General features: G+C 50.9%; 1 protein-coding gene and 1 long non-coding RNA gene across 3 annotated transcripts; both read left to right on the top strand.

The window, feature by feature from the left end:
• The first annotated feature begins 503 nt into the window (after positions 1 to 503).
• On the top strand, positions 504 to 13,098 carry ubl3b (ubiquitin-like 3b). Of its 2 annotated transcripts, none has more exons than XM_088597036.1 (6): positions 504 to 1,318; positions 1,920 to 1,974; positions 6,957 to 7,065; positions 7,495 to 7,581; positions 7,965 to 8,042; positions 8,823 to 13,098. In XM_088597036.1, the coding sequence occupies exons 2-6, from the start codon at positions 1,948 to 1,950 to the stop codon at positions 8,873 to 8,875; spliced, it is 354 nt and encodes a 117-aa protein (XP_088453162.1). In that variant the 5' UTR covers positions 504 to 1,318; positions 1,920 to 1,947; the 3' UTR covers positions 8,876 to 13,098. The 2 variants fall into 2 exon arrangements, 1 of the variants encoding a protein (XP_088453162.1); XR_015924884.1 differs by having other exon boundaries at positions 507 to 1,974; positions 8,823 to 11,461; positions 11,503 to 13,098.
• Positions 13,099 to 16,259: 3,161 nt separating this feature from the next.
• Positions 16,260 to 19,568, top strand: LOC148653934 (uncharacterized). The gene is made up of 2 exons (XR_015924883.1): positions 16,260 to 18,939; positions 19,198 to 19,568. It is a non-coding gene; the product is annotated as an uncharacterized LOC148653934 (long non-coding RNA).
• The last annotated feature ends 1,187 nt before the right edge of the window (positions 19,569 to 20,755 follow it).

Raw genomic sequence — 20,755 nt, forward strand, 5'->3', positions numbered from 1 at the left:
GACTGCAGGGTGAGCACCCCCTACTGGTGCTCTTCTCTTCCAGCAGCAACCTTAGCTTTCCCAGGAGTCTCCCATCCAGGTACTTGCCAGACTCAGACCTGCTACACTTGCCAGCTGTGAGTTGCAGAGTGATATAGGTGCTGGCTGATGATTATATACACCGGATGTGTTCATTTTAAGAAGCTATGTAGGTAAACATTGGGAGGTATTGAAAGGAGGTTTGCACAACCTGGATGAGTCGCCTTGGAAATATTACACAACAGACAGATTGTAACACCACGTTCCCTACTAGAGCTTCCCGTGTTGCTCACGAATCCACAGTGGTCACGACGTCACGCACAGAACGGCGTGTCTTTTTAATCTTCCGTTGTGCAGGGGGTTGGGCAAACTGACGCCAAAACGAAAAACATCGCGAACGAGGAGGCGTGGATTAGCCAGGAAGTGTTTTGCGCTGCATTTTGGTAAATTAAGTTTATTTGATCTTTCCGTCACTATGCTGAAGCTTCAGTAGAGAAGTAGTCGTGTTTGCCGTGTTTGGTGCTTGAAAAACAGAATTTTGGTGTTGACCAGGATGTTGAATGTAGACTTATATATATATAGGATAGCCAGAATATATATTTAGGTGTCAATGAGAAAATAGTATATTATATCCCCTACACAACGTGCTCTTTTGTGTAGGGGATATTTGAGTGATCTTATATGTTCATATTAGTATCTAACAAAATACTACTAACTACTAAATAGTTTTAATGCTGGTGGCACAGGATGTTTAACAAAATATTATAACTTATTATTATTGCGGTGTTGAGATAAACGTGCTTTCGAACTTCAGCCGAATTAAAATACTGCAGTTGTGACTACGTCTCAAACAGGAAGCAATCTATGAAAAATACAAATCCCATGATGCTCGTCTGGGTTGCGTTTCCTGAGTGGAGAGGCCAGCTGACTTCCGGTGTCTTTAAATCGACTGCCATTAAGTCAGTCCGTCCGGGCTGCTTGTGTTTTCTGGCGGATCGGAGCGGTCCAGACGGCGAAAATATAGATGGAAAAGGACATCTTTATTCCGGTTTAGATATTTTTAGAATCGAAAGAGAGGTCGGCAGCTGCTTGATCGGCGCTTCGATGTAGTTTGTTCGATATTGCGAAATCTGTTTGTTTTTTTGTTTTGCGTGCGTCTTCTGTTTTCGTTGCGGTTCCTCTTTGCTGCTCTAAAATGCTGCTGGACTCAGGACTGTCCGTCACCCGCTCAGAACGGACACGGGTTTATCAAACCGGCCACTGGTTTTAAATGACCGTCGGAGCCTTCTGTTTAGAGAGAGTGAGTGGGGGGATGACCTCTTCATAGCCCATTCTGATAAATCAGGAACTTCCAGCTTCCTAGTGCGTCCGTCTACGGGCCTTTTTGATAAATCTCGGAATTTATCTCACGCCTGGATGAAGAACGGCTGTGTGTGTGTGTGGAATATATTGTTACATGACGACGTGTAAAATATTGATTGTCCTGAATACTGGCGGCGCCGCTGGATCTTGGAGGAGCTCCTAAAAACACAGCGAGTTGTGGAGGATGTGAGAAGAGTTTATCCCGTCGGTAAACAGCCCCTCGGTGCACAGATGCACGCCGTTCGTGGCAGTTCTGTGAGCCGCTGTTGTTAATGGCGCTTGTTGGTGTTGCGTGTATTGGTTTGTAGGCGGTCTGGCAACAGGCCGCTAGCCCCCCTGGACTCGTGAAGTAGTAGTACTACCGTCGCCCTGAAAGCGCATTTACACGAGCCGGTTGCGCCTGTGCCAGGCTGTGTAACGCGTGGGTGAGACGGTGGGGGGGAGGCGGAAGAGAAACGCATAAACATTGCCTTTGTATCGGCTCGGGGGGGGGGAGGTTGAACTCGCTTCCTGCTCCGACCCACAGTGTCTTTGTGAAGGCCAGCGACGGGACCCGGTGACGCCGACATGACTTCTCATCGAGACCAGGAGACGGTGAGTCCCTTCGCTGGGCGTTTTGTGTTTGTCGGTTCCGGGAGCCTGGCGTTCCGGGGTTCACATGTATCCTGCGTAGAGCGACTTAAAAACAAAAGACCCCTCTCCGTTGCCGGGGTTACCATCTGTCACGTCTTGCTTCGGAGCGACTGCCCCGAATCCTGAATCTCACCCCGCGCCCACCCCAAATCTCATCGGCTTTAATGGAGTCAGGTGGCACTTTGAAATTAAATAACTCTCCGGGAGGACAGAGGTCAAGTCGCCGTTTCTCCCATGGAGAGGCAGAGTGTGTCATTAGGTGGGTGAAGAAGGCATCCTGGACAGTCCGGTCTTCTGAAATAACTGCCCCTGGATGAGTCTTTTTTTGTTTTGCAGGGGTAATAGCCAGTCTTGCATTTCGCAAGCAGTGCAAAGCAGCCCTTAATTTCTTTCGCAGCTGGCATGCCCATTGCAGATGTCCATTTCTCTTGTCTTTCTGGTGGCTGGAGTTGATTTGGAACCGAGAACAAGAGCATCGTCTTGTGTTTTACAGCGGTCTCACCAGGGGCTCTGTGATCTGATGTTTATGTAAGGGGTGATTGCTGGTGGGGGAGGGAAAACGATGAGTTCTCACCCAGGAATGAGAGGGCTCAAATTCAGGCCCCCCCTGTATCCAGCTTAGTCTTCTATTTTGCTGTTGTCTTTTGAGGAAGTCCAAGTCGTGGTGGTTGTCGTTGCGGCCTTGTGGTGCTGGGCTCCTGGGTTCAGTTCCAGACCTGGAGTGCAGTCTGTGTGGAGTTTGTATATTCTGTATGTGTTCGTGTGGGTTTCCTCCCAGGGTCCACAGACGTGCCGGTAGGGTAACTGGCTCCTGGGTAAACTGGCCCTGATGTGGGGTTGCCTGTCCAGGGTGTAGCCTCCCTAATGCCGGTTCTTGCTGGCTCAGGCTCCAGCTCCTCCTCGGATCAGTATTGGATAAAATGGGGAAAATGGGAAACGCTTGGAGAGGGCAGTAGGATCAGCTGCCACGGTGGCTGTGCATCTCGAATGTGAGTGAGGGACCGTCGTGTGGAGGAAAATGTTACTGGTAAACCAGGATCCTCCAGTCTGATTCGGACATATTAGTCATTGGTCCAGCTGGAGACAGTGTTGGTGGTGGGGGGGGTCTCTCCTAACTGCTGACGCGGGAGAGCGCTGTGTCTATGAACATCTTCTGTTTTGGAGACCGCGAGCCATTGAATACATCTGTATGAAATATTTCTCAAGTGGCAGGTGTTAATTATATAGAGCCACGTATGAGTATTGAGTGCTTGGAGTGTCCAGAAAAGCTCTATATAAGTGTAAGCAATTATTATTATAATAAGTATCCCAGCGGTGTAGGAAGAGGGTGCTGTTCAGGAGCTTGGAGCCATGCTTTCACAAAGGAGATCCTTCAGATGCGTTCCTGGCCTTGAACCTTTCGCCCCGCCTCTGTGATGCTGGTTGTAGCTTTTCGTGAAGCACCGTGGTCTGTTGATTTAAACTCTTCTTGGACTCCAGGGGTCTCGGGCTTAGACTTATGTGGGAGAAAATGCACCTGGATACAAAAAGGATAGTTGAAGATGTACAGATGAGAGAAACCCGTTTACCAGGCGTAAGCTTTGTAGCTTCTCGCTAGGCAGTGTACTGTATATGTTCGACTGCTGAGCTCCATTGTCTTGGGAGTCTTACCTTCTCCCAGCAAGGGAAGCTTCTGAAAGCCCAAGGCCTGTAAATGCTGGCCATTTTTTTTTGCTTTTGTGAGGAAGTCCTGAACCCTTAAAGGTAACGGGGGGGGAATGAAACCACAGCGAGTGAAGTGGGGCAGGTGGCGCGGCCCCCCACTCCTTCTCCGTTTCCTCGTTTTGATCGTCGAGCAGAGAGTTATGTTTTTAACAAGGTATGCATGTGCTGTTTTAAGTCACAAAGTCATCAGTTGTATACATTTTTCAAGGTTGATGAGTGAGATGTGTAGAACAATGATACAGCTACATTGGCTCAAGAGTTTAATGGGGGGGAAAAACTGAGACTTTAAGTTTCACCACAAAGCAGGTTTTTGTTTTTGCAAAGGAGAGCTTTGCAGAGTTTGCAGCTTGAAGGAGGCCAGGATTCAGTTCTGTCTCAGTGGCGCACGGTTCCCACCCAGCTCTTGGGGAGTCGAGCCCTGGCCAGTGTCCACCCTCATTCTGCTGTCTTGTGTCATTTTGACATGACTTCATCGTCCTGCCGGGCCAGGGAGGGTTGAAGTAAAAGTTGTTTGTCCTGCGTCAGTTGGATCGTGTAGCTCGTGTTTTCCTCCCCCTCCTCACGTGTTTTAACAGTACATACTGTACATTCTTATTTTCCTTACATTTAAGAGAATCTGCTTGCCTTGTGCAGTGCAGCTGCGCCTGTTGCACGGCAGGTGTTGTCTTTTACAGTTGCGGTCTTATCCTTTTCCCTGAACTAGTTGGGCAGGTCTGACAGACAGCCTTTCCGTTGCTGTCCTGTTGCCATGATCTTGCCCCTGGAGCGCTGCACTGGTCTTCCTTTGGGCTCACGGAAACGAAAGGATCACCATTGCTGTGCATCGGGTTTGCCCCCATGATTCCTTATAAAAAAACAAAAAGTCAGGAACTGAGGTTACTGAGGCCTGCAGAGCACAGAGCCTTCAGAGAGGTCTTGTTAGTCAAGGAGAGGCTTATGAGCTAAAAGAATAAATGAAGTGTTGTTGCTGTACTTAAGTTATTTTTAGTGCACTAATACTAGTCTTGGCTAGACAGTGGTATTTCGTTCTGTTTTAAATGTAACATTCATACGGGAATTAATGACGGGTGCTGGCTTAGCAGAAGCTTGCAATAAAAAAAAGGGCTTTGCAGAGCAAGCAGGCCTGTGGCTTTTGCAGGTTGAAGCAAATCTTGTGCATTTCATCGAAAAGGCGGTGTGAGGTTGTCAAGAAGGCCTGGGCCACGAACGTACAGTTTGCCTCAGTCTTTACAAGCTCGTTTTGACACTGGGGAAAACCCCAGACGTAACCTCTAGCGGGCAGGAAATGGGTGTGCTGTCGTACAGGGCCGAGCGCTGGCTGGTGGTGCGTTTATGTTGGCAGAAAAAATAGAAGGTCCTTTCAGGTCTGTGGTCCAGTGTTCAGCTCTGCCTCTCTGCAGTCGGAGAAGCCTGTCGGCCAGGAGGTGTGCAGAGGAACAGAACCGCTTATCTTGCTGTGGTTCGGGACAGTCCGTGGTGTTCTCCGTGCTGCCCTTGACATCTGCAGTGAAGGGCATTCTGGGAAGGATAGCTAGATGGAGTGTGGACAGATACTAGGGAGGGGGAGCTTCTCCTTGGGCTGGAATTAGTAATGTCCTTATTTGCACCCAAAGGGAGGATCATAACTGTTTTACTAGAGAAGTCCTAATTATTCCCGCACAATGTGATAATTTTGGAAACAAAACATTCGCTCATTTCATCCACCTTTTCGTTTGGTCGAGATCTGCTCTCGTTTCTCGGCGTCAGCTGGGCAGATGCGAGACGGCCCCACGCGGGGGTCTTGGTTAAAAGCTCCCCCGTCAGCCGCATTCACGATCCCAGTTGTTTGAGAACTCTCCCAGGCGGAGGCTGGCGCGACTGTGTCCTGGCCGCTCGGAAAGCGGTGCGATCGATCGCGACACCGCTGTGAAAGCTTGTGCTGTGGGCGATGATGAGCGGTCCGGCTCGTTTGTGGGCTTTGAGGACTTTGACACCTTGGCGGTTTGATGAAGACTCTGAAGTGCAGTGCAGAGGGTTGCTCATCTTGCTTGGAGAGATCCCTTCCTTATGGCCACATATTGCACAGTCCGGTTTGTAGGTCATAATGTATTGGGCCCTTTGAGACGCCCCGCTGGGGAAAATGTTTGTAGGTCAAGGCTGGAGCAAGGGAATGGCTGTTTCCCAGCTCTGCACAGCACCTCTCTGCTTTCCCCCTGCAACTGGTGCAACGAGGCAAGACCCTCGACTGTTCACATTGTTCACGCGTGTTCAGCTGCGTCTTCAACTTGACATCTCGGGCCGAGAGTGGTGTTTCTGCTCGGAGTGGGGGCAGGGCGGGTTAGGGCGACGCTCCCGTTTCCTCTGGTACACGACGGCACGAAGGACCAGGCCTGACCCCCCCCCCCCCCCCCCCGGCCGATGTTGTGGCCATGAAAATGGAATCCCCTCCCCCACCCCGGCCCGAGCCGGCGGGGAACACCTGGGACGGTCCCAGCAGCGCGGACAGTGTGTGGACTGTTCAGAGCTCTCCCCGCGCAGGAGGAGGAGGAGAGCCAAAATAAGAGCTCGCTTGTCTTCACATGCCAATGAGACTGGCTGGCTGGGAAACCATTTTTTTTTTAATGGAAAAGGGCTAAATTGAAGTACACTCAAACCCAGGTTTCGTGGTTCATGCCAGTGACATGGGCTAGGGCCTGATCTCTTTTTAAGTGCCCTCAAAAGAGTGTTGGAGCCAACAGTATTACTGTGTACTTTTTTTTAACAATAGCAACTGAATGTTAGGAATTATTATTATATTATGATGTACAGTGCTTTTCTGGACAATCCACTCAAAGCGCTTTACATGTAATGGGGATTTCCACCACCAGTGTGCAGCCCCACCTGGATGATGTGACACCTGCTCTCAGTGGGGAGGAGAGCAGAGTGATGAAGCCAGTTCAGAGATGGGGATTATTAGGAGGCCGTGTTTCTAAATAGGCTTTGTACTTTCAAACATTTTTTTCCCCAAGGTATTGTAATAAATAGCCATCCTTTTAATCTGAAGTTGTAATGATCTGAAGAGCACCGACCTAGGGTCAGAAACTCGGACTCCTCCGAGAGTACCGTCCTTGTTTTCGTGTGAGCGACTTGTGAAATGGCAGGGGATGCCTGGCGGGGCACGGTTATACCTCTCGAGCCGCCTCGTTGGTCTTGTGGAGGTAGGAAAGTCGAGAAGTGTTATTCCTGAACTAACGGCTCGGGTCTCTCCCCCCCCCTCCCAGGTGAACCTCCGTCTGATCCTGGTGAGCGGGAAGACCAAGGACTTCAGCTTCTCCCCCAACGACTCGGCCACTGACATCGCCAAGCACGTCTACGACCACTGGCCCATGGGTGAGTGGCTGGGCGCGGGTCCGAGCTGGGCGGCACGGCGCCGAGACCGCCGGGCTGTGAGGCAGTGGCAGCAACTAAGCAACTGAGGGTCCGAATGCATGGAAGTCCTCCTGTTTTACTGACTGGAAGGGCCAGTGTCCTCTCCATTATGGAGAGGATGTGGTCAGAGAGCCATTCTCTTTGTGTGTGTTGCTGGAATAAAATAAACTTGGTTCCAAACAGTAGGCATGCTAAAAAACTCCTTCCTGCTTCAAGGCCGAAGACATCCAGTAAAATCTCCTTAAAGGGGCAGGTTTCTGGTTGGTCGGTCCTATGCAGGTGAAAGCCATGATTTTGTAATGCTGGCAGACGAGGCCCCCTTGTTCCCAGTGTTTGTGTGGCTGGGGCAGGCCTCTCCCTGCCGGTGCTGACTGTCCTGTCCTGTTGCAGACTGGGAGGAGGAGCAGGTCAGCAGCCCCGGCATCCTGCGGCTCATCTTCCAGGGCCGCTTCCTGCACGGCAACGTCACGCTGGGAGGTGAGGACCCCCCGGCTGTCCCTTCCTGTGCCGCTCGCCTCTCCTCTTCACCCCGGGGGCGGCGGGTGGTGGCGGCAGCGGTGGATCACTACTGCCTCAGGGCTCCAGGCTGCTGCTTTCCAAGTCCTTCTGGACTGAAACCTGGAGTTCTGGCTGCGACGCGGCACCCCTGCAGCCCACCCCCGCCTCATGTCACCTGTCTCTTCCTCTCGCCCCCCCTCCATGTTCCTGTTGCATTAATTGCAGCTCCTTCTTCCTTCTTGTTTCTCTCCAATGCTGCGCCGCCACTTTTCCCTCCTGTTCTCACTGGGGTGAGGCGGCGGCGGGCATCTCCGGTGGCTCTGCTCTTCTGTTTCTGTATTAAAATTCTCCCTCCCCTCCAGCTCTGAAGCTCCCCCCCGGCAGAACGACGGTGATGCACCTGGTTGCCCGGGAGACCCTGCCTGAGCCGAACTCCCACGGTGAGCCAGCTGGCAGCCCCCCTCCGGGTCCGATCTCGGCATCCAGGGTGGGCTGCAGCCCTTCAGACATGCAGGGCAGCGGCGCACGGTGATGAATAACTGGGGCAGCGAGATATGCATTTTTAACCAGCACTAAGCACAGAACGGGGCACGCACCAGCAAAGCACTTTCTGGAGTAGCTTAGCCAAGTGATTTGAAACAAGAGCTGATGCGAACTCTTCTGCAGGGGGTTGACGGGAGAAAATGTACCAGCTGTGGGAGCTGGTTCTAAATATACCAAGGATTTGCGTTACTGGATGTACTGGGGAGGGTCATGTTCAGGACAAAACCAGCTGTTCAGTCCCTCAGCTGGGTGTTCACTAGGTGAGGTCATGCTGTTTAGTAATATAACCGAGCGATTGGTAGGTACAGTTTATATACGTTGCGAAGGTAATGAAATGCCTAAAAATATAAAATGTCATGCCTGTGTCTGTGAGTAAAGTTACTTGTACTTGATCTCCCTCCTGTGCGCAGCCTCCTGACTGTGGGGATATGGCGGCGCAGGTTTGCAGACACCAGATTCTGCAGTAGTAACACTGCAGTAACCCTGGTGTTGGGTTTTGTCACCACAGGAAGTGTAGAAACCAGACTAGAGTCGGGGGAGGCATCTCAGAGTGGAAAATAATCCAGTCAAGCTCAAACTCTGCTCGCTGTCGACAGGGCGACTCAGCTGGGCACAGTGCCGTAGCTGTTTCCAGACATGCAGTCCAATGTTTGCTTCTTTCCTCTCCTCTTCCCCAGGTCAGAGGAACCGGGAGAAAACTACAGAGAGCAGCTGCTGTCTGCTTCTGTGAACCCCTCCCCCCGCCTGCCCTTTCCTCACTCCCAGCCCCTCCTGTCCTTTGCCCCCCGTTTGTCCACCTCCTGCAACCTGAGGGCTGGAAGTGAAGATCTGGCTGCCTAAACCCCCCCGCACACCCCCTCCATCACTCCCACCCACTCGTCGCCATACTGGACGATAACGAAGACGAAGGCCGCCTCAAATCCCGAAAGGATTTCCGCGTTTGCCAACACAAATCCTGAAGGAGCCCGTACCCTGCTCCACCGCCGCTTGGCCCTGCTCTTCTGGCGTGAGGCCGGGGAGAAACGCAGTGGCTCGCTGACCGGGTGCCCTCGGAGGAGGCAGGGGGCTGCCTGCCTGTGATCCGGCAGGGCCCTGTCCGACGTGGCCTGAGCAGCCGAGCCATGTGCCACTGTTTGTCCCCCCACCAGGAACGCTGGACTAGAGATCCGCTTCCGCGCTGGTGTTCCCCCGACACCAGAGTATTCCGGATTCTGCCTTACCTTCTTTTATTGTATTTGCTTTGTTGTGACTGTTGGGGTCGAGTGTGGACGCATACAGCAACACCTCCTCCTACTCCGAATGAGGATCTCCGTGGTTTTGACGGGAGGAGAGATGCCTCGATGAGCGACAGTAGGGGTGGCTCATCATTTTAACAGCTTCCCCGTTTCTTTATTCCTGGGAACGCCTTTTTTTTTTTGTCCGGGAGGGGCGGTTGAGCCGCAAGCGAACCCCGCCTCCTGGCCGCGGGCTAAACCGCACCTGTAATGGCCAGTACGCGTCCCGGTGCATCCTGGGAAAGCCGGGGGTGGGCTTGCGTGCAGCGCACCGACGCCGTGGAGGCGAGGGCTTCGCCCGGCGGGCGGGGAAGATGAGGACAAACCCCCCGCGGGTTCGGGTCGCAGCGCCAGGCCTCGTCCCCGGGGCTGCCCTCCGTGTCCCGTCGGCGCTGTGAATCCAGTGCCTCTTCCCTCCTCGGCTCCCCCTTTCCTGTTGCCCGCCGGCCCCCTGCCTCCTGTCCTGCGCTGCAGCTCTCGGCCGGGTGAGGCCTGCCCGCTCTACGGATTGGGATTTTTGCTTGGCTTGTTTAAAAGGCGCAGGTGCGCAGAGAGGTTATTTCCCTCAACACGGCTTCAGTAAACCCTTGGAGACTCCTGTGCCCCCGGGAGACGGGTTCGGATCTGCCTCCCGGAGCTCCTGCAGGAGGAGCGGCCGTGCCGCCGAGCGAGCAAGCGAGCAATGTCGTCCCGGGGGTGTGGAACACACACCGTCCCCCCCCCCCCCGTCCCCCCCACAGCTGGAGCAGCTGTCTGCCCGGCGCTGGGCTGCACCTGCCCTGGAGCAGGGAAGGGCTTGGGGATCAGGTCTCGAGGACTGCCTGGACGGCTTGGCCTGCCGTGAGACACGTGCGCGTTACTGAACGCAGATCCTCTCCGGCCGGGCGCTGGGAACCCAGTTCAGCCTTTCGCTGGTGTCACGGTGTCGGGCGAGGGGCCTTTTTTCAAAATTTGAAATAGCCAGTCTGGGGGCAGTGTTACAAAATGCCGAAGAAGAGATTGTCTTTCTTAATGGGGAAAAAAATGTTTGCTTCCCAGGGTGTGTCTGTCCCAAGGGCAGGAGCAGAGAACTGGACACCCTTAATCTCGCTGGTTCTCTCTCTCTCCTACGTTTTAGCTGCTGCAGTGTTTTTTTTTTTATCTTCCATCTTGAATTTCGCCAGCGTTAATCCTTCAATTATGCTGTTCAGTGTACAATCTTGAATGCAGGCTTTCTTGTAATGGCGGTCTACCGGTGTCGTCTTCTGAGCCTTGGAAACCGAGAGGGGCTGCTAGCTCGGTTTCCCAGTCCTGATCGTGACACCCCCCCACCCTCCTGCCAGATCAGCTTCCAATGATCAAGTTAACTAATTAAAGCCTTAACGGGCTTAGGAGGTTTACTTGGAACTGTTTTGTTTTCCTAGACCCACGTGATTTTTGCCTTCTAAAAAAAAAAAAGTTACAGAAGTATCTTGAGATGCCAATTTTTGGTTACAAAAAATCTCGTAGACGTTCCAGGCAAGCAGTATGTTTCTTCAATTAAGGATGAAGCAGTTGTGGGGTCCCCGGAACTAGGGGTAGGGACCCTTGTTCTACAGGGCCCTTAGTCGATCACAGGGGGGTTCAGTCCTAGTCCTGTAGGGCTGGAGTCTCTCTGAAGGAGCAGCGCTTGGGCAGCTGAAGGAAATTAGATTTGTTCATCTTGGACACTGATGTGCAATGAGCTGCATGAGGTTGTGCAGGCCTGTGATTAAAAAAAAAGATAAAAGGCGTAGACGCCACTCGGCCTCCTGGGCCTGGATCTGACAGCCCTGGTCTTGTTTTTGGTGTTTGTCCCCATCTCTAAAAATACCTTGAGCCCATTTTGTTTCCCAATTTAGAAATCGTAAGCCATCCGGTTTAGTGCAAGTTTCTTTTAATCCCTTAAAACAAAAGCTTGTGACTGTGTCAAGGATGACCAGGCCTGATTGCCTCAGCTAGATCACCAATCCTGATTACCCGTCACGCATGAAGATCAAGATTGGACTTGTTTCTGTGCTGCGGTTTCCAGTTTTGCCCCCCAAGTGCTGTTTTTAAGTAGCTAAGCAAAATGAATCATGACAAGAGCTCCCGTTATGTTATACAGTGGGGGTGGATTGAGCGAAGTAATTCCAAGGATAATGTTTAAAATTAACATGAACATTAATAATGAGATTACCTCTCCAAAATAAACACCAAACACAAAAGGCCTGTAACTAATCTGTGTCCAGCCCTGGGCTTGAGTAATCCAGCAGATTTTATAGGTCACCATTAAATCAGATTTTTAAGACCTGGCACAATTTAATGCTCAATTCTGGGTGATGATGGAGCAATTAAGAGATCATTTGTTTTATTCAGGGCTGACAGTTTGTTTCAGTGTTCCCTTAATTGAAAACTGTATTTCCTTAACTGCTCAGTAACGTGCCAGTGTGCCCAGTATTTAGAAGTGGGTGATTCGGGATGACTCGTCAGCCCTACTGCAGTGGGGTTCTCTGGGATCAGGAATGGAGACCCCCCGATTTAGACTTTTCTGTCTGTGGCCTTGAACTGAACACAGCCTGAACACCTGCTGGTGTGTTCAAAGGGTGAGAGTTTCTTCCTACCCAAATGTTTTGTTTTGCATTGACCACGTCACGTATTCGTGATCATCCTGCCCGCCTTGAAAGCTGAAACGCTGGGATCGCTGGGGTTGACCCGCAAGAGAGAGAGGGGCGCCAGTCCGGGAAGAGCTGTGAGCTCACTTGTGCGGGCCCTACCGCTGCGTCCTCGTACGCAGACTCCGGAGCTCCCTCTGTTGTGCGACTGACCGAGACGAGTCGGTGTTCCGGCGCTCGGCGCTGCTAAGGTCTGCAGGCCCGGTGTATTAACGCCCGGCACACGCATCTCTCTGCGGTGGTCGCGGCCTGCAGAGTGGCGCAGGAGGCTCCTGTGCGTTTGGGAGAAGAAAATGGGAACTTGGCATCCGTCTGTGTTTGTGTGTGTGTTTGTGTTTTTTTTAACGCAACTCCCTCCACGCCCCCGCGCGCGGAGAGAATGGCTGCACCTTGATAAGAAGGTGTTGGCGTTGATGTCACGTGGCCGAAACCCTCCGTGGATTCGGTGCTGGCTGGCTAGCGCGCACTGGCGGAAGAGCGGCTCCACGGCGCGGGGCTGCGGTGACGCTTTAGCCGCGTGGCGGCAGTGTGATTTGCATGATACTACGTCAGCCCAGAACAGGAACTGCAGTATGACGCACCTTTACAGACTTTATGCGTAAGGGTACTGTCTGGACACTAAAGTATCCGTAATTTTACCTTGGTGTGTATGCATTTTTTTTCTTCTCTTGGAAATACTAATATTAAAAGAATTATAAATAGAAATTCTATCGTTTATCAGCGTTGTTCGTATATTTTACTACTAAAATAAATTGCTGATTCTTTTTTTTTTTAATAAAGAACTGGACTCTGTCCCTAGTATGAAAGGCGAGATAAGGCGTCGCCAGCTGGGACAGTTCTTCTGGAATAAACTTTTAAAAAAAATGACGCGTCTCTGCCGTCAGCCGTCCGTAGGTAACAGACATACATGTGAATTAGTGCCGGTCGATGACACTGCTGAGAGTTTGTGCTTAAATAAAAATGTAAAATATGAAATGGTCTGCTTTCAGCTTGTATTGTAAATTAATAAATCAGTTTAAAGGTAAGAATTGTACTCTCCTCATTTCGTGCAACTGATGGGTTTTGCATGTTCCTAAAACAGCATAGTTAGTAAAAATAAAAAATGTACCCTCATTTGTACACTGAATGTGCCCAGAATATGCACAGTAGTCTACAGTAAGAAGTTCCTATGACATTCAGACGGCCAGAGGTCAGGATCCAATAATCACCTAAGGAACAATGCATAAGATAATAATAATTGCGTAATGGGGATCCCCTCCACCACCACCAGTGTGCAGCCCCACCTGGATGATGCAACAGCAGCCATAGTGCGCCAGAACACTCACCACACATCAGCTCTCAGTGGGGAGGAGAGCAGAGTAATGAAGCCAATTCATAGATGGGGATTATTAGGAGGCCATGATTGATAAAGGCCGATGGGAAATTTGGCCAGGACGCCGGGGTTACACCCCTACTCTTTTCGAGAAACGCCCTGGGATTTTTAATGACCACAGAGAGTCAGGACCTCCGTTTTACGTCTCATCCGAAGGACGGCGCTTATTTACAGTATAGTGTCCCCATCACTATACTGGGGCATTAGGACCCACATGAGCTGCAGGGTGAGCGCCCCCTGCTGGCCCCACTAACACCTCTTCCAGCAGCAACCTTAGTTTTCCCCAGGAGGTCTCCCATCCAGGTACTGACCAGGCTCACACCTGCTGAGCTTCAGTGGGCTGCCAGTTGTGAGTTGCAGGGTGATATGGCTGCTGGCCGAATAAGCGAGGTATTTGTGTTTTAACGCCTCTTGGTGAACAGAATTTAGTTTAAAGCTGGAACCTCAAGGCTGTCAGACTAATGGAGCGTGGCAACGCTTGAAGACGACGGCTTCTCAGAAACCGCCGCATTCAGGTTGCTCACATCCACAGGCACGTCTGAAACCTCTGGCGTGGTGCTGGGCGATGGCCGATCGGCGCTGGTGTTTGTTAGTTACACCTGCGGGTCAGTTCAAATCCATTAGAGGCCCAACCTTCCTGCAGCTCTGGTCTCCCTTAGAGCCACTTTCTCCAGCCCAGGCCCTGTCGTATCCCTAAGTCCAAATGTATTCTTTCTAGGGGCCGTGTTTTGACTTAAGTGATCTTCAGGGAAGAAGGAACTTGAGCTGGTCCCCAGTACACAAGTCTGAGAAAGATTACTTCTGTAGAAGATCGGGGGTAAGAGGCAATACGTTTGGCGTCATTACACGGCTTTTGATAACATAAGTACAGCAGCCATATCCTCCTGCAACTCACCACTGGAGCCCAGCAGGTGTGAGCCTGGCCAGTACCTGGATGGGAGACCTCCTGGGAAAAACTAAGGCTGCTGCTGGAAGAGGTGTTAGTGGGGCCAGCAGGGGGCGCTCACCCTGCGGTCCATGTGGGTCCTAATGCCCCAGTATAGTGACGGGGACATTATACTGTAAACAGGTGCCGTCCTACGGATGAGATGTAAAACCAAGGTCCTGACTTTCTGTGGTCATTAAAAATCCCAGGGCGTTTCTTGGAAAAGAGTAGGAGTGTTACCTGGGTGTCCTGACCAAATTTCTCCCTGGCCTGTACCAGTCATGGCCTCCTAATCATCCCCATCACTGAACTGGCTTCAGAGCTGTGGGAGCTCAGACGGCAAGGGTGTCTCGCTCCTGACCGGATGGTCCCGGGTTCAATCCCAGGGATCCCAGCAGCTCTCATCGCTCGAATTCCTTCCAGACAGCTCCCAGGTCCACTCAGCTTTCCAAATTAATCCTGCTGGGCAATGCTGACCACATCACCTCCACCTCCAGTGTCGGATGGTCAGACAAATGGTGGCCCTTGCCATTCTGAAAAGGGACCTACCTAGCTGTGGGCTCTCTCCATCACTCTGCTCTCCTGCCCACTGAGAGCTGGTGTGTGGGGAGTGTTCTGGCATCATCCAGGTGGGGCTGCACACTGGTGGTGGTGGAGGGGATCCCCATTACCTGTAAAGCGCTTTGAGTGGAGTGTCCAGAAAAGCGCTATATAAGTGTAAGCAATTATTATTGATAGCAATTATCTATCACTTGGCTTAATCACTCTGGTCTCCTCCCCACTGAGAGCTGATGTGTGGTGAGTGTTCTGGTGCACTATGGCTGCCGTTGCATCATCCAGGTGGGGCTGCACATTGGTGGTGGTGGAGGGGATCCCCATTACCTGTAAAGCGCTTTGAGTGGAGTGTCCAGAAAAGCGCTATAAGTGTAAGCAATTATTATTATTATTATTATTATTATCAATTATCGTTATAAGCGAAGGTTTAACACGGTTTTTGTGACAATTCTCCCTTTCTCCACTAGATGGCAGTCCTGTGTTACAGATACTGTTGGCCTGCTATGAAATGTCACACTACCCTCTCTCGCCTGCGATAGAGTACGCGTTTTCCCGCTGGTCTTCGTCGCTGACACGTACCGCCGCAAAAGCCAAGCGACATTGAAGGTGTCGGAACGACAGGCCGACAGGGGAAAACAACAAACAAAATTCCTCGGACAAATTTAAAACGACTGTGCTTGTTGTCAGATTAATGCAACGGCTACATTCGATCACCACGGCAGCCTTTTGTCCCGCTAATGAATTTCTGATTTTCTGGGGGTTTCGAATTACTCAGATGTGTACAGCGTGCTGCATAGCTTGTGGTCGTCATGCTGTTCCATGACATTGTGCAGAAATGTGGTAAAAATACGCTGAGAGTTTGTTCCAGTACAGATTTAATTGACGCGCAAAAAAATTGAATCTACTGTCCCGAATGTGTGGAAAATAAAAAAATAGTTTTTAGTTTAGTTTAGTTTTTAGCTTCACCTTCACGTTAAAAGCATCCAGCATCGGGACTCTGCCTCGCACAATTTAACAGTTAAAGTCTCGGTCATTTTTCTGAAGCTGATACGGTAAACGGTATTTTACAGAACTGTCTGGAACTTCATGTAGGAACTTTCTCAGGCATGACCGAACCACGGAGCTCAGCCTGAGAAGAAACACGGATTCCCACGCCAGGACGCCCCTCACGTTGGTAAGCGTGAGGGAAAATACATGTGAGGCATCTACAATGCTAGAACTGCAGTAACTCCTGATGTCAGTTTCCGCGTTGCGCCCCGTGCTTTCTGCTCGAGTGCCCCCGCGCCTCTGCCTGCTCGCGAGGAGCGCTCTCTTCCAGCCCCAGCTCGGAGAGATGACGTCAGCGGCGGCGAGTCCAGGTTTCCAGTTGACGTTGGCAGAGAAATTTGGGAAAGCGAAGCTGTCAGGGCCTCGGCTGTGTTCCAACGTTTCTTTCTATGTATATAATCTATATATATATATTTCAAGGTCCAGGTGCGCGTACTCCTTTGTTTTTTTAATCCCGATACAGCTCTCGTGGATTGACGGCAGTGTCTAATCTCATGGCCGGACTCCGGCAGGATGGGCAAGAGGTAGCAGCAGGCACGGCGGGGAAAGAAAAGGGGTCGGTGTAGCCGGACTTCTTCAGGCCCTGAGAGCTTATCAACTAGGGGCTCTCCGCAGAGCTCCCCTAGGCTCGGCGACCCCCGATCTGGAGGAGGACGCGCCGGGTCCGACCGCAGCGCAAAGCGGACAGCCTGCTAAATTCGTCAGAGGCGACAGGGGGGTAAAACAAAACAAAACAAAACAAAACAAATATCGCAGGAAAAAAAGGCAGGAGCAAGCCTTTCATAAATCACGTCGTCCGTGGAGACCGGGGCTGCTATATTAGTTAGCCGACTCCACTATATCTTGTCTAGGAGGACTTTTTTCCAAGCCTGCTGTTTCGGACTTGTTGGCCAACACAAATAACAAGGCGTTCTGCGCACAACCTGTGTTTAATTGCCTTGGCTAGGGGTTCGGTAGCACTGGCACACAGTCCAGGCCTTCTTCTCTTCCAGTTTTCCTCATCAGTTAAACCCCTCTCCACCTCTCCTCGTACACAAACAACTGAACTTTTTTTTAACATTTTCTTTTTATTTTGCTTTTAATGGTAACAAACAACTGTTCTAAGCGGAGAATCGGGAATTTTGCCTATGGGGGTGTGTGGCTGTGAGCTCTGGTTCAGCTCTTCTCTTTCTCTCTGCAGGTTTTATCGCTGCCGTCTCTCAGGTCAGCTCGCGAGACCTGGCCCTGCGGCCAGTGTTGCACCCAGCTGGGGCAAACAGCACACAGCTACACCTGGGTCCCAGTCAAGCGCATTGGCACCACTGCCATCCCATCATGTGTCTGGCATTGTCTTAAGGATCTCTTAATTTTTTTAGAAACACCTGAAATCTAGCAGTGCACTAACTGTACAGAAATATGCTTTTCCCTCTAGGGATCTTTCTAAGTGGTAGAATAAATTATATGACTAGTTCAAGTAATAATAATAATAATAATAATAATAATAATAATAATAATAATAATTGCTTACACTTATATAGCGCTTTTTCTGGGCACTCCTCTCAAATCGCTTCACAGGTAATGGGGATCCCCTCCACCACCACCAGTGTGCAGCCCCACCTGGATGATGCACCAGTACTCTCCCCATACACCAGCTCTCAGTGTGGAGAAGAGCAGAGTGATGAAGCCAGTTCAGAGATGGGGGATTATTAGGAGGCCATGATGGGTTAAGGTCAGGGGGAAATTTGGTCACGACAATGGGGTAACACCCCTACTCTTTTCGGGAAACGCCCTGGGATTTATTACTCCACCTCTTCTAGGTAAGTAGGTATCTGCATCAGCATGCGCAGGCTGCAGAGGAACAAGTAAAGGTTTATTCCCTGCTGAAAAGAGAAGAAAAGAAAAACAACGTTTCAGCTGTGGAACCACCTGAAGAAGACTTGACAGCCAAAATGTTGTGTTATTTCTTCTCTTTTCAGCACGGAATAATTATACGGATTTACCTTTTGTCCAAATGGAGCTTCCAGACCCACAGGGCAGTGCCCACCAGCAAATAGATGATCCCACTCCATGCCCAAATCCCCACACACAGCATGGAGCCAGAACTAAAGAATGAGGAATTCCCCGTCAGCACGGAGGCGGTGCCGGGCTCTCCCAGCAGGGGGCGCTCGAGTGCTCATACACCTCTTTCTCCCACGTGTCTTCTCCAGAGCCCAAGTCGGTGGAGTTCCCTGGCGGGGGGGGGCTATGTAACACCCCAGAGGAGACAGGTCAGATTGAGCGGGTGTTTGGGATTGCTCCATTTCCGGACACGTCCTGTTGAGAAGACACAGTAGGGGTGGTGCACGGGGGGGGGGGGCACAGACCACGGAGTCCTGTCTGGGTGGAGTTTGCATGTTCTCCCTGTGCTCCCGTGGGTTTCCTGTGGTTTCCCCCCACAGTGCAAAGACATGCTGGTAGGTTAGTGGGCTTCTGGGTAAACTGGCCCTGGCATGAGTGTGCGTGTGAACTCTGTGATGGACTGGCGTCCATGATGGACAAGGCAGCGGATATCCTGCCTTGTGCTGTTGCTTGCTGGGATAGGCTGCAGCTCCCCCGTGACCCTGAATTGGAGGAAGAGGTAAGAAAATGGTTGGATTGGGATGCAGTAGGGTCTCCTGGAGCTGAACACATGGGAGGAACTGGGAAGAATTTAGGGTGTATCCCTACATAAAGTGGATATTTGGGTATATCCCTTCCTGAAATCCTGGACAATCAAAAAAGGTGTTCCTTTTGAACATGGCCTCTTGCTGGATGCTCGTCGCGGTCGGGGTGTTTGACCTGGGCTCTCAAGCTGGAGAGATCAGCCCAGCAGGAGCGGCCGCCCCTCGTCGTCTGAACCTTTCTCCCTCGTTTCGATCCGTTAGGACACTAACTGACTCCGAGGGGCAGCCGAGACCCTGACTGGAACGAATACCAGGTGCCTCTAATGCTCCGGGACCCCTGAACCGCAAGGTCAGTGAGGGTTTGAGATCACTTTCCTTGATGGGGATATTTATGTCATTCTGCTGTTTCACAGGGAACTGCGGGTCACAGAAAGAGAACTTCAGGGGGGGTCAGTCAGAGATCTTCTAGATCCCTTCGTTTTCCTCGATGCCACTCATTAACAATCCATATTGTCGTTGGGTGGTTTTTTTTTTAAGTTTTTGAGATCCTCAGGATTTGCCTGTTTCAAGTGGCTTGTGAAACTGGGACGTGTATCTATTTCCCCAGTGCTGAGAAACCTGCGCTGGCTACCGGTCTCTTACGGGACGGACTTTAAACGGTAAATACCTACCGGGCGCTGCGCGGTCTATCTCCTGTTCCCCCGCCGGCTCTTCGCTCCCGCCCGCTGGCTCTCGGATCCTCGCCGCTCCGCGGGGGACACGGCGTGCTTTAGGGGACAGAGCCTCTCCATGAGCCGCCCCTCGCCCTGAGCCTAATAAAACTGTTCCTGCTGCTCGGGTTTTTAAATCTCACCTTAGAACATATGTTTTTGTCATCTATTGATTTTAGTTGAGCTTCACGCGTATGCATGGATTTGCTGTATTTTATATTGACTTATATTTTTTATAGGAATAAATGATGTACAGAGCCTTGAGAATCCCCTGGAGTGATGGATTGATTGATACACACGAGTTCTGTGTTATTTTAAGTATGTTAAAATGTGTTCAATTAACGGCTGACATAAAATAGCTAAAAACCAGAGGACTGCGGATTCCCTGGGATGAGGGTACAAACTAGGTAACTGAATATATAACCAGTACCTGGTGGAATTTGCATTATGTGGATGACGGGGGGGTTCCTACAAAAACAGCAGCATCGAATACTGGGCACGTGTGAGACCTCACAGCTCATGAACGGGCTGCCCTGTCCGATTCGTTTTTCTTGTCAGGGCCAGTGACTAAAACCCACGACCGCCTTACACACATTAAATTGATTTTTTTCTCGCCCCCACCCCCAGAAAAAAAACCCATGTAATTACTAGAAAACAAATTGGAAGGCTCACCAAAAAAAAAAAAAACAGAAACTTGGGGCGTTTTCAGCACTTGATGTTTTCACCCCTTTCCCGGCCAATATTACGCTCAGGCGCGCAGTCAGACATCTGCCTTCAATTTTTTAATTCTGCGCGTCACGTGGCAAAAGCCGCTAATTTTAATGCAAATTGGTTACAGGTGGGGGGGGAGGATAAGGCCAAATCCATGTTTTCTCAACCTCGGTTTTTGTTTTAATTGCTTAACTTCCAGCTTCGTTTTTTTTTTTAAACAAAACAAAACAAAGACGTAACGATGGACTATTACCCTAAGCCAGCAGCTTCCAAAAAGCTTAAAACCAACGCTGACAAAAGAACACAGAATGAATCTTATTAAGCCCAGAAGAGCGGCCCAGCACCGGAAATAAGGCAATGGAAGCTTGTTATTAGTCTGAAGGGGACGGGCCGGGCTCGGCAGATGTGCTGAACAGTACGTCACCCGACAGCAGCCTGGCGCTTACCTGCAGAACGTCGTGTTTCTCTTCTATCGGATTTCACAGCAGCTACTGCTTTCTGTGCATAAAAGGCTTATGCTGACTTAAGCACATTATGGCCTGCTTCTTGAGCAAACATTCCTGTCATTTTCAAGCGGTCTGTACGTCATGCACAGCTCCGCTGGCCCCTCTCTGCCCCGCGACCCTGAGCTACAGGAGCAGGACACCCGCGATCTGGGGCGGCTGTGGAGGAAGACGAGCCCTGCGCGTCCTCTTCGGTCGCCAATGTTAAAATCGGCGTCTGGAGGAAAATAAAAGTGACCCC

Source organism: Lepisosteus platostomus, chromosome 10 (genome assembly GCF_059453375.1).
Source record: "Lepisosteus platostomus isolate fLepPlt1 chromosome 10, fLepPlt1.hap1, whole genome shotgun sequence".
Taxonomy (NCBI): domain Eukaryota; kingdom Metazoa; phylum Chordata; class Actinopteri; order Semionotiformes; family Lepisosteidae; genus Lepisosteus; species Lepisosteus platostomus.

What these genes read in the sequence shown, in the direction of transcription:
- ubl3b (XM_088597036.1), top strand. Translation starts at nt 1,948, where the DNA reads ATGACTTCTCATCGAGACCAGGAGACG. An exon ending in CGGCAACGTCACGCTGGGAG is followed by an intron (nt 7,582 to 7,964) that starts GTGAGGACCCCC and finishes CCTCCCCTCCAG; the next exon opens with CTCTGAAGCTCCCCCCCGGC. An exon ending in GCCTGAGCCGAACTCCCACG is followed by an intron (nt 8,043 to 8,822) that starts GTGAGCCAGCTG and finishes CCTCTTCCCCAG; the next exon opens with GTCAGAGGAACCGGGAGAAA.